The 13732-nt window shown below is 32.5% G+C and overlaps 3 protein-coding genes across 3 annotated transcripts; all 3 read right to left on the bottom strand.

Annotated features, from left to right (window-relative positions):
- Positions 1–205: 205 nt before the first annotated feature.
- LOC116015869 (60S ribosomal protein L27-like) lies at positions 206–1601 on the bottom strand. The gene is made up of 2 exons (XM_031256038.1): positions 1460–1601; positions 206–375 (listed from the first exon to the last, which is right to left on the bottom strand). Exons 1-2 carry the CDS (start codon positions 1599–1601, stop codon positions 206–208), a joined length of 312 nt encoding a protein of 103 aa, XP_031111898.1.
- A 2961-nt stretch (positions 1602–4562) lies between these two features.
- On the bottom strand, positions 4563–5308 carry LOC116015868 (uncharacterized protein At2g29880-like). The gene is made up of 2 exons (XM_031256037.1): positions 5000–5308; positions 4563–4907 (listed from the first exon to the last, which is right to left on the bottom strand). Exons 1-2 carry the CDS (start codon positions 5306–5308, stop codon positions 4563–4565), a joined length of 654 nt encoding a protein of 217 aa, XP_031111897.1.
- A 5366-nt stretch (positions 5309–10674) lies between these two features.
- LOC116017230 (10 kDa chaperonin, mitochondrial-like) lies at positions 10675–11494 on the bottom strand. Its single transcript, XM_031257770.1, has 3 exons — positions 11334–11494; positions 11012–11151; positions 10675–10915 (listed from the first exon to the last, which is right to left on the bottom strand). The coding sequence occupies exons 1-3, from the start codon at positions 11439–11441 to the stop codon at positions 10864–10866; spliced, it is 300 nt and encodes a 99-aa protein (XP_031113630.1). The 5' UTR covers positions 11442–11494; the 3' UTR covers positions 10675–10863.
- Positions 11495–13732: the final 2238 nt, after the last annotated feature.

Below are 13732 nucleotides of genomic sequence, written 5' to 3'. Positions count from 1 at the left end.
CTTCGCACATACTAGTTTCGGATAGGAGCATTCCAGTCACCGGAGGCATGATACCGGTAGATCAACTTAAGGAATTCATCATCGGTGCTACCAATGGAAAGCTCGAGGGGAGACAACATTCATACACTTACACCAAGCCTTACACCCAAAGGATAGAAGATTTGAAGATGCATGTTAGCTATCAACCTCCAAGACAACACATCGCTCACTTTGTGGAAACATGCAATGACGCTGGGAGCTTGGGACGTATGGAGATCTTCTTGTCAAGCAGTTCGTTCGCTCTTTGAAGGGTACTGCCTTCAATTGATACACTAACTTGGAGCCCGGCTGTATTGATAGTTGGCATGACATGGAGCGCGAGTTCTTGATCCGCTTCTACAGCACAAGAAAACAACCAGCTTTTTAAAACTCACCACCACCCGCCAAAGGACAGGTGAACGCTTCGCCGCTTGCATTGAAAGATGAAGGGAGTTATGCTTGAATTACAAGGAAAGGATATCACAGGGCTCTGTGATTGAAATGTGTATCCAAGGCATGCACTTCGAGCTCTCCTACATCCTCCAAGGGCTTAAGCCTAAGACCATTGAGGAATTATCTAGTTGCGCTCACGATATGGAATTAAGCATAGCAGCTAATGATGGACAAAACATACCCATATTGATACATACATGTAACCAAAATTTGAATTTCAAAATATTATTCAAAATTTTGCATTTATAGATTTTGGCACGACGCCTAGTGGAACAACTCTGTGAATATATATAGGGTCTCGCTCAAGTGCAAACTACTCTTCCCTTGTGAACGCACGACTAAAGAAATCCACCACACTACTCCAGCATGCCTGGACCAATGCATCGCAACTACTCCACGAATACACCGCACTACTCCAAGATGTCAAATTGAAAGAATGCACCAACATGTCAAACAGAAGATATGCACCGTAATTACTCCATGAATGCACCACACTACTCCAGCGTTTCTGGAAGATGCGCGGAGACCTTTAGTGCTGTTATAATGAAATTAGTTTGTATAAAAAATGAAAGAGAAAATGCCAAAAATGGTCCTCCGACTATGGCCTTTTCTTAATTTAGTGCATGGACTTTTAATTGCACCCAAAGTGGTCCCCAGACTATTTAATTTTAAGTCAAAAAGGTCATCCGTTAGATCTGGCGTCAAATGGGTGTTAAAATGAGGGGTAAAATGGGTATTTCAAGTGTTAGTCTCAAATTTAAAGCTGCTGCCGTCCCCAATACAACAAGTTGCGCAATTGGGTTATTTCTCTCCTCATGTATTTCTTTTAAGCAATAATTAACGAGAGAAATGAGATAAATAAGAAATTTGATTGTCACATATAAATATATAATAAGGATAACATCTTAAAGTAAACAAAATCAAGTTGTAAAAATTACTAAGAGGAACAGGCAATGGCCGTAGGGGCGGATAAAAATTGCTCAGATACTTGGCGATCCGGTGACCAGGCAGTGGCCGTAGGGGCAGTCGCGAGTGCCGTCTTCGAACAACTTCACGATGACCGCCTTCTTGCCGGCGTAGCGGCCTTGAAGGAGAATAATGGCCTTGTTAGGCTTGAGAAATTTCACCATTTTCGACGCTAGCCTCCGCTGCTTACTACTGCGAGACAAGAAAAAAACCCTGGGCGCAATGTTTTCTTTTAAGCACAAGACTGTAAATTAATATCTTGGGCATAGATTATAACAACAATTCATTTAAGTAATCAAAGAAATTGTTCAAAGGCAAGCAAGAAAACAGAATTTCAAGTCTCGAAAATTATGGATAATGATAAGGAATAGTAATGCACACAAAGCATACTTAGGCTTTGAGGCGGTCGTAGAATTTCTGTTTCTCATATGTGATATGCTTCTCCTAAGAAGACGAGCTTGTACTTGGCGAGGGCGGAAACCGGAGCCATCAATCTGATCAATTAGAGTAGCTTCTCAAACCGGACTTGGATTGGATCGGATCGGATCAGGGGAGGAGCTCTTGTCTACTGCCTTCGACGCACCGGAAGTCGCCGCCGAGGAGAAGGTTGCTGCTGTCACCAAGCTTGTCGGAAGACGGGACCAAGGTCGACAGAGGAGAGCTTTACCGTAGCTGCTGCCCTACTCATCAGAAACAAGGGAGGAAGACCACTGCACACCAGTCACCGTCGACGAGAGGAGGGAGACGCCGCCGCTGCCTGAAGCCACCGGAACGAGAAATTCGCCGTAGCAGCACCATGGTCACCGGTCTCTTGAAGCTGCCGTCGAGAGAGGAAAATGAGAGACAAAGGGCGTTGGTTTCTACTGAACGAGGGGAAAGAGACGTGAAGGGGAGGGCTTCTGATTTGACGCCATTCTATTTAGGGTCAAAGGTCTCAACCACAAACAATATAAATTGTCTTTTTTGCCCTTCTATTTAACGTCATGTTCACGCCAAAGCTAACGGAGACCAAATTAGCTTAAAATTGAATAGTTTGGGGACTACTTTGGGTGCAATTAAAAGTCAAAACACTAAATTAAGAAAAGGTTATAGTCGGAGGACCATTTTGGGAATTAACTCAAAATGAAACTAAAATCAGAGATCATTCAATAACGTATATTGTTAAATGAAATTGTAATATAATTAAAATGATACTTTAGTATTGCTATAATGAAATTAATGTGTGGAAAATGAAACTAAAATTCAGAGCACATACAATAACATATGTTGTCAAATGAACTTGAAATGTAATTAAAATAATACTTCAACATTACTATAATTAAACTATTGTGTGGAAAATGAAACTAAAACATAAAGTTAATACAATAATGTATATTGTCAAATGAATGAAAGTATGAAACTATAGTAACATTAAAATGATACTTTAGCATAGTTATAATGAAACGAGCGTGTTTAGAAAACTAAACAAAAAAAATAGAGTAATATTGTCAAATGAAACTTGATACTTCAATTGCTAAAATTTGCCTAAGAATTTTCAATTGTTATGTCATGGATCAAGATCCACGATGAACATTGTTGATAAATTATAATTGAATTTACATAATCTGTTAAATGAAAGGAAATAATATATTACACTGTAACATTTTATGCATTTTCAGTTATCAAATTATGTATATTTAGTTAACAGATTATTTACATTCAAGTATAAATGAATACACACAATATATTAACTAAAAATACATAATATATTAACTATACAGACATAATATGAACTATGGTCCACAATACACATGATGAACCCTAATCAACTATGAAGAATTTCATTTCTTTCTGTGTAATGACACTAATGAATAATTATTGAGGAGCGAAAAAAACCTTTATACCCTAAAACATTTCCCGTCTCTCACGTGATGTTCAAGTGTTCAATAGTGTTGTTATACACGAGAGGAAATTGACAATTCGCGCATCTTGAAAAGCTTTGCTAACTCAAATTGACATTTATTACCACCCACCTAGAATGACAACGATTGTTATACGATGGATTAGGCCAGGATTATTGATTCAAAAATTATGTGTTTATAGCCATTTATATGTCAATACATACAAATTATGTTAACTGCAGATACATAATATATTATAGTTAACATGTTTAACCATAGATACAATATCTATCAACTGCAGACACATAATGCAAGGTAAACTATCAATTTTAGGCACATAATTTGAAGGTTAGAGTCTATAATGCAAGATAGATCTTATGCCGACACATACAAAGTATTTTAATTACAAATAAAGCACATACATAGTATATTCACTACAGATACATAATATATTATAATTAAATTGTTTAATCACAAATACAATATATGTAACACCCACTTCAAGGCAATATTTAAGGCAATTAAAGCTTAGAATTTGATCAGAAGATGATAAATTGAACTCTAGTCACGATGGAAGCAAATATTCAAATCTCTGGGGTGTTATGCCACATCTAACCCATACTAAGCTAGATGCTAAGGCTATGTCCACAACTAAAATCCATCAAAGACATAAATCCGGAATCTAAGGGGGGTGTATTCAATCACGACTTTCATGAACTTTTAAATACTTTTAAAGTGATGGATTTTAATTGACTTTTGTAGAGTTTTTGTAAACTTTCATAGAATCTTTTAAACTTTTATAAACTTTGTAAGAGTTTATAAATGTCCATATAACAAACATTTATAGATTTTTAAAAACTTTTTCATATTAAAAAGTTTACAAAAGTCATTAAAACTCTAAATTGAATACACCCTCACAAACATTCCATAACTTCTATTAATATATTATCTATAAATTAGTGCATTGTAGAAATTACAAAAAAAAATATATTGATGTCACAAAAATAGAGTATATTATTCATAAAGAAAATATAATCAATTTTTATAAATATAACCAATAAAAATATTTCTTGAACTAATGAAACAACTAATGCTGAGTAACATAATTATCAAAATGTTTAGAATGAAAAAGTACAAATTTTCCTTCAAAAAAAAAGTACGAATTAAAATATTCATCTTGTTAGTACAATTATCTTTGATTGGCATTGGTTTCGCCTTGTTGGGTGTCTCTCCACATATCCAAAGCTATTTTAGCCCTCCATTCATTTGCATGCTCCCGTTGTTGTTCTTGAGTTTCAAACTTGCTTCTACATTTATCTCTTGAGGTGCTGGTGAAGTATATTGTGGTAATCGTGGATCTTGAGAATCTACTTGTATATCATTTTGTGTAAATCCATCGTTAACAAAATCAAAATGTAGTTGATCAATTCTATGTTGATTATCTTCTTCAACATTATAGATTCTTGCATCAGTTTCATCACCCAATCCAATAGAGTTTTTTCCTACGGCAGTAGTACTTCCAACTACAAATGCTAAATCTTCATAGTCAGCAACCGTATCGGTCCGTAGGTGTTTATGAGTAGGACGAGACTAGAAAAGAAAAAGAAAATAGTTAATGAATGATTTAAAAAAAAAAAAAACTAAGCAGCATCTATGTTAATTAAAGGATATAACAATCTCACCTTCAAATAATCTTCCCACACCTCATCACTAGCTGTAAACCTCTTTGTTATTGGATCCCAACCAAATCCAGAACTATGACGCATAAGCTCAGAAAAGTTGTTAAAACGATTCTTGAACCATTTCAATCTGCTTTGGTATTGTGCATACGATCTTTGACACCCAAGCTTTTCATTCAGAGCAGGAAGTATCCTCTTCTCCACAGTTAACTTGCTTAAACCTCCACTACTATCACGCCATCCATTTTTTATGGCATCAACCATGAGTTGTAACAACTCGTTACTCTCATCAGGTCCCCATAATGCAACCATTAACTTTATTTTTACATTTACTCTTTTCTTGATGAGTATCTCCCATTTATAATTACTATAAAATAAATAAAGAATCTCTTTAAAAATTCAACTTAATACAATATATATATATATATATATATATATATAAAATTAATAAACATACAATTATATAAAGTTATAAACATATTAATTAAATAAAATTTAAAAATTAAAAATTAAAAAATTTGCTGCAACCAGCAGCAACTTGCTGCTGGTTGCAGCAAATATTAATATGTGCTGCACAGCAGCAATCTTACTGCTGCTGTTCGCAGCAAATATGCTGCGAACAGCAACAGCTTGCTGCTGCTCCATAAATCTGCTGCGAACAGCAGTAGCTTGCTGCTGTTCGCAGCAGATTCTTGCTGCGATCGCAGCAATTGTTTTGTTGTGATGACAACAAAAAATTTGCTTGAACATAAAAAATAAAAAATATATAAATTTATGAAAGATTTGAAACGTACCGTAAAATTGATGGAAAATTTGCCTAGTTGATAGAAGAAAAAAAGTTTGCAGAGAATATTGAAAAGTTTGGGGTTGAAGGGTTGGATTTCATCTATTTATATTAATGAAGAGAAAGTCTATAGAAATCCTATTCTGACAGAGTTTGTGAAAGTCAGTAACTTTTTGAATACCAGTAGACTTTTAATAACTCTATAAAAGTCTGAATCGAATACATGTATACTTTTAAAGAGTTTTGAAAAGTTTGAATTGAATACAGCTAAACTTTTAAAGAGTTTATAAAAGTCTAAATTGAATACCACCAAACTTTTAAAGTTGATAAAAGTATTTAAAAGTTCATGAAAGTCGTGATTGAATACACCCCCCTAAGGTTATTACATCATTCAGTCTCAAAGTTATCTCTACAGAGCCATACAAACTAACTACAAGAGAGGGATGTAGAACTACGGGCAAGCTAAACATGCTCACCACGACTTTACTCCATACCTGAAATCAGTTTAAATAATTAGCGAATATTGTTAAGTAAAACCACACTCCAACATGTAAAGCTACAATATATACATTTCAATATCCACCATAGGTTTAGAGACTAACATATAGAATATATATACTCACCCTCTAGCCAACGCTAACGAATATTTTGAAAAGACTTCTACACCACCATAATAAAGATAACAAGAATGACTCAAGAAAGATTAATAGACCACAATGATATACAAGCTCAATACTTCACTCAAAGGAACATCAAGATAAGTCATAATCATAATATGTAACAAAGCATACTTAATTAGTAAGATAGAAATTAAACGAAGAGAGTTTTCAACCCACCACATAATCCACCAAAGAGCCAATCAAGACATAATCAATGTAAGTTCAATCCACCAAATGTAATACTGAAATCCGCGTGGAGGGTTCAAATCCACAAACAATACCACATAAATCAATATCCACAGTAATAACACAAATTTAGAAACAGATATAGACAATTACCAACGACACAGAATATTATACTCAGCTTTCCAGAATACAGAATATACCAACAATAATAGGCTATCAAGAGTCGAATAAATGACACATCAAGAATACAAAAAACTTCAAGATCAAACAGCAATATTAAAGATATACCACCACAATGGCTCAAGAATACAAGAATACACATATTATCATACAAGTTAGGAAAATAGGTTTTATTGGACAGGGATTACCTCTTGAAGTTATCTACTCAACCAATGCCTCCTTCAAGCTTAGCCTAGCACATCATTCATCTCTTGATCATCTTAGGAATGAAATTGAAAGAGGGAAGGAGAAGCAATGAAATTGAAAGAGAAAAGGAGAAGCAAGATGAGTTCTCACCATGATTCAACTTGGTGGGATATAAAAGATGAGTCTTGGTTGAGTCCTTGAAGATGATGAAAGATGAATATTTTGGTTGGGTTAAGGATGGAAAATGGCGTGAGAGTTATGTGGGAAGAGAGAGAAAGAGTGGTTTCTTTGAAAATGCCTTAGTCTTACTTTTATATTTATATGAGTGGATAAGATAGGAGAAATATATACATACACTTATATATAAGTACTAGGTTATGATGATTTATTAAATGAGCCTTTAGAATTATAAGGAATAATAATAAGATAAGAGGTAGAATCAAAGTCCATAATATATTGAGTCAAATGCCTTATAAAATACTATACATATATTTAATGGAACTTAATAGGAATTGAGCTAAAAATAGAATATTCTAGAAAATTATTCTTGTCAAAAAATTTAGGCCCACAAAATAAACAGTTTCTTCTTTTAGAAAATATTTATGAGGGTAATTTTAAAATAAAATAGGCTAAAGTATCATCCCGCACCATGAATCATTCACGATTATTCATCCTGTACCATTATCTTCAATAAGTGATTATTCGAGCCATAAACTAATTTTTTTTTTTGCGCTTAGAATTTTTTGCAGGTGTCCTTCAAGTTATAAGTAATAATATGGTGATGTGGAGGTATTTTTTTTTATTGACCTGTTTAAATATATATTAAAAGTATGACATGGCAGTCATTTCATCATTTCACTTGAATCAACAAAAGCCCTAAGCTAATTTCCAATCAAACTTTCTTCCCTATCAAACTGAGCTTCTTTGTTGTTTTCTTTCCCTTTTTACATTGTTTCGTTTCTTCTTTTCACCACTGCCAACAACCCATTTCTCCCTCTCTTTTTTTTTTTCGCTGCTATACCCCTCTGCCATAGCCAAAGTGTGCAGTGTTCAGAATTGGGAGAAATCTCTTACAAATCTTCATCTATTGCTTTGAGTTCTTTTCCGGCTGGAGATTGCGACGCTTGTAGTGACGGACTTACGGTGGAGGGCTGAGCTACTGCCGTCCACCATTCTTTCTGACTTCGTTACGACCACCTACAACGACATCAACCGGCAGTGCAAGGCAGTGTCCCTGGCTTCCTAATTAAACAAAATAAACTGTCAAGAAAAAACCAATATACACTGCCAAGGTGCTCCAGCACTTCCTCTAAAAACCTGGGGTTCTTTGACATGCCTGTGATCATAATTATAGGCAGGAATTACCCAAAGTAAGATCAGTCTTGAAGCAGCAGAAGAACATAGTAAATCACAGACAAAAAGATCCCATGATTCCCACATAGAAAAACATTCATTACTTCTTAAATAGTCCCAACTTATAATAATATATAAACCCTATAATAAACTTTTAGTGTATATATATAAACCTGATCCAACTTTGAACATGTAAGGAATGTTTATGACTTTATGGCCCCGGCAGCATGACCAACCATAAACTCTTCGGGAGTCCTACACACATACATATCAATACACAACCACTTAATTAATTAGCATATAATTAAATAAGTAGTTAATAATCTTAAAAATGGATTAATTATTATTAGCAGAAATTAATGAAGCACCTGACGTCTAGTTAATAATCTTAAACATCCTCCGCCATGCTATCCTTCACCCTGCCTCCGCATCCTTCTCCGCGCCTCTTCTCTTCCGCACCGCCTTCTGATTCGCTGGATGATAATGAGAACGACACTGACGAGAAAATAGTGACCCTATCGTGTCGTCTTCATCTTTCGTTCCTTGTTGCGACTGAACATAACTTTATATTCGAACGCGGAGAAGTTGTCGAAGTCGGAGCAGGGAGAGGCCGCTGGGAGAAGAACTCGGAGCTGGGAGGATCGTTGATTAACAAACCTTTTATCTGACTTTATTGTTTTTTTTTTTTAAATTAATAAAGCTTATATGGACTCCATCTTATATATTTTATTTTTAATAAAGCTTTACATAGACTCTAAATCAATAGGACCATATGGTAACCTGGAAAACTTATAAAAAGTTCTAGGTGAAAAAAAATAATGGTTTATGGATCTAAATATACGTTTTGAAAGATCATGGTGCGGGATGAATAGTCGGGAATAGTTAATGGTGCGGGATGACAGGGTGTCACCATATATATGAATTGCAGACACATAATGCTAGGTAAACTGTCCATTGTAGACACATAATTTGAAAGTTATTTTAGACTAAAGTTTATAATGTAAGATAGACTTGATTCGGACAGTAAGGCATCATCCATGCTTCCTCCTAGCTTCAGCTATATTCCTTTGGGTATATCTAAAAACCAATCATTATCCGATAAAGCGTAAATAAAAAGTACATTTTTATTTGTATAAATAAACTACATTATTTGAAAGTACATGATTTTTTTTTATATATTATCAAATAATGTGCATTCAGTAAACAAATAATGTACTTTTAGTATATTGAAAATTTATATTGCATTGACGGTCCACACAACTATGTTGACCACAGTCTACACAATAATTTGCCTCTAAAAACATTCGCTCATAACACAAGTTTGACAAATAGTTCTCATTCTCTAAACTATCCACCTCCTTGGGATCATATACAAATTTTTCCATAATTTAAAACATACAAATGCTTTGAGTATACTTTCTCATTTTGCAATCTAAAATTGTTCACATATTAGTCCTCCACAACACAATATTCAAGTTAAATGACTACAAACTACAAAGGTTTGACTCACACTGATAACAAGTAGCATATGGGCACAAAGACATGAATCATAGCTAAAACATTCAACAAACAATATGGATACTAAACAAAGATGTCAACACTGAAAATACTAGTAAAAGATAATTGGAATGATAACGCATCTCAAATTGGGAGCTGATCACTGCTTATAGTCATACATATATCTAGTTAAATTTCAATGACTTCCTCACCAAATGTTGCTATTGAGATTATATTGTCAATAATGTGGATTAACTCACTATGTAATAAAAAATGTATGAGCTTCATATACAAAAAGGTCATTCCTCTCTCAAATATCAGCTTCTCATATGTCTCATAAAGTAGACTTACCAGACAGTTTTCTGCTAAAATAAAGCAATGTGAACTATAAATCAACCATTTATAAATCCTTCAGTAATTTTATCAATCCCCGGACTCGTACAAATCAAGTAATTCTCATTCTTCACACCTTTATGTGAGAAAAACATAGCAAAAGAGCATAAAATTACCATCCTACACCAATAATAGAAAGATACTAGTAATCAAGAACCAATGCACAAGTAAACAATTAAACTTCCTGAATTAATAAACATTTTAAACACATACAAATACCAACATCATCAATGCAAACACAAATACGGAGTATATAGATGGACTTCTATGTTGTCCAATCAGCAATCACAATTAACAATTATCAATAGGAGCACAAAGTAAGTTTCAATTGTATAGATAGAAAGGAGTGCCTCATGATCTCATGATGCAGTTTTGACAAGAAACTAGAACAATCAACACAAAAAATAAAAATAAAAATAAAAAGTAAAAGGCACAATGGATGCAAAACAAGATAGTAAAGTAAAATATTATTGAGTAATGACAATTGCAATTTAAAAAGTTAAACCCCAATTCGCAACAATTCCATTACTAGATCGGTTACAACTGAGAACAGCTTGAGACACTAAATGAAGAACAGCCCAAAATATGTCCCTCTAAAGTAACCTCAACACAGATCAAAATAAAATTACTCATTTCTCGTGCAGCACACCCAAAATGTCTTCATCCCTATACAAATGGTACCTGCAAAAAATTCCATTAAAAAATTTTAGAAATGCCAAAAGCAATAAATTTGGGGAGACAAGTATACGTATGTGTATCAGTGTATGCATCACTCACTCTTTATCATCCAATTTGACTTGTGTACCACCATAATCAGGTAAGAGAACAGAGTCACCTTCCTTAAGAGCTACCGGCACAACATTCCCAGCCTTGTCGCGGAGACCAGGTCCGACCGCAACAACTTTCCCGGAGTTCAGCTGCATTCAATCCAAACCCATTCCCAAATATAAGCAAAAAGAAAAAAAAAAAGGACCTCTTGAAACGAGAAAAATCCCACATCAAAATCAAAACGGAAATACAAAGTAGACTGATCGCACCTAAAATCCCCAAACTTTAAAATCCAAAAAATAAAGAGAAAAAAGTAAAATTGAAAACAGACCTTGGATGATTTCTCCGGCAGAAGGATGCCGCTGGTGGTCTTAGCAGGAGCAGTGATTTTCTCAACCAAGACTCTGTTGAGAGTCGGTACAAGACGCTTCCACGACATGGTGCTTGGATCGGGTCAGAAAATGTGTGAAGGGAGTGAGCAGGGCATAAATACAGAGCAGGGGAGTAGAAGCTTCTAGGGTTTAGGGTTTTAGCTACTCCGGTTTTCTAATGTCTTCCCAAGATGGGATCTAATTGGGCTTTGGTCTTAAATTTAAGTAAAGTGGCTCGGCCCGGTTGGATGTAGGGTAGAATCATTTATACTTAGATCTACTTGGGCTTGGTCTGACTGTTGTAATATCAATCATTATTGCATGGACCATGGTCCACACAGCTGTGTGGATCAAAAATAAAAAGTACATTATTTTTGTACTGAAGGTACATTATTTTTGTACTGTAGGTACATTATTTTAGGGTACATTATTTTTGTACTGAAGGTACATTATTTGATAGATACTATAAACTTAAAATAATCTAAAATTACTATTAATCTACACCATTAATTTTAAAAATTCAATGAACAAGATTTATCCTCATAATCCTCCATAATGTATGTGTCCTCATGTGAATACATTTATATATATATATATATATATATATATATATATATATATATATATATATAGAAATCTGTTCAAATGTGTCTGCGCCTTCCCGTGCGATATTTTTTAATTAATATATGAATTATGATAATGCATATTAATTATTCATATGTTAGTTATTACAATTTTTTCATATATATTAGCTATTAGTATTTTTTTTCATTTTGCAATTGAACCAATTTCAATTGAAAATTGAATTTCTTTTGTTTACTCTGTTGAGTTTTATTATTATTTTTCTCAACATTTCTATTGACAAAAATGTATCAAAAAAATATAATTCATTTTAATTTGAGTTTAAGTAAAATAAGTGAAGTGGATCTATTTTATTTTAAAAAAAGTTTTCAATTAGAAAATGTGTGCGGAGTTTTTTTTTTTTTAATAGATTTCTTCGTTAAAAAAAATTTGTCAATAGGAAGTTAGAAATCTGAAGCTGGTGGTTTAATTAATTATGATGCCATGTCTTTATTATTATTATTATTACTAGTATTTTCGCCCGTGCGTTGCACGGAATGGATTTGTTATAGTATTTTAAGAATATTTGGATTGATATACAATTATATAAATTGTAACATCGAATATTATATAGCGCAATTTATTTTTTTATTATATATTTAGATATTAAAAATAAAGATGGAATTATAAAAAATTCTAATATTGAACTTATACATTTATTTGATTATAAGATTAGTGCAAAAGTATTACACAATTAATTGAATAATATATGACTTGTTTGTTTACAATTATCATAAAATATCGATATGTAATATGACTTATGTAATTATATTATTACTAAAATAAATATGAGAAAAATGGAAAATAATGTAATTATATTATATTATGCAATATGACCAATGTTTAGCTTAATTATCATAATAATTATTAGACAATTATTATTAGTCAATTACACTAATATATGTGCAATTATACATTTATACCTTAAGTATATTCATTTTCACCGTATCGCATTTAGTTTTTCTTCCTCCTCCATATTTGAATGAATTAATTGTAATTATTATAAAAAATATAACAACCCATGTTTAATTAATTTTTTAAAGTTTAAATAACTTAAAGTTTTCAAAAGGAAAGTGTAATTATTGTTTTTAAAAGTTTTAAAATAATTTTCAATCAATTTTCATTTAATTAGTAATATCCTTTTACTTTTTCAGTTTGTCTAATTTCCGTTTCCTTTTCTATTAGGACCTTTTTATATTTTCAATCAATTAGTAAAATCAGTTTTTTTTTTTCCATTTTATCTTTACTATTGTTTGGGGGAAATTTTTTACAAAGGATGATTTTATTTTTATTAATAGTAGTGTAGATATAGAAGTATAGATAAGTATTCGAAATATTATTATTTGTGTAAATAATAATTAGTAAATTATTTTTTCTTATAAAATTACTCATAATTTTCAAGGAATTTTCTTATATATTTATTATTTCATAATTTGTTTCCATTATTCTTACAATTATAATGGTTTAATTATTTTCATAATTTGATAAATAAAATTTTGTTATCAATTAAATTTTATTAATTTTTTTACCAATTAATTAGTAATATTAGTTTGTGTGGGGAGTTGAAGGGGATGATTTTACTTTTATTAATAGTATTGATATGTGAATATAAAAATAATATATTACTAATTAATAGATATTAGTTCATTTCGATTTTACAATACTAAATAAGCTTTATTAATTATTTGACTAATAAAATATTTAATTAATTGACTACAAAAGTTTGGGCGAGAAAATG

This window comes from Ipomoea triloba, chromosome 4, assembly GCF_003576645.1.
Source record: "Ipomoea triloba cultivar NCNSP0323 chromosome 4, ASM357664v1".
Taxonomy (NCBI): Eukaryota; Viridiplantae; Streptophyta; class Magnoliopsida; order Solanales; family Convolvulaceae; genus Ipomoea; species Ipomoea triloba.
Note: the sequence above shows the minus strand (reverse complement) of the source record. Positions and strands in the feature narration are given on the sequence as shown.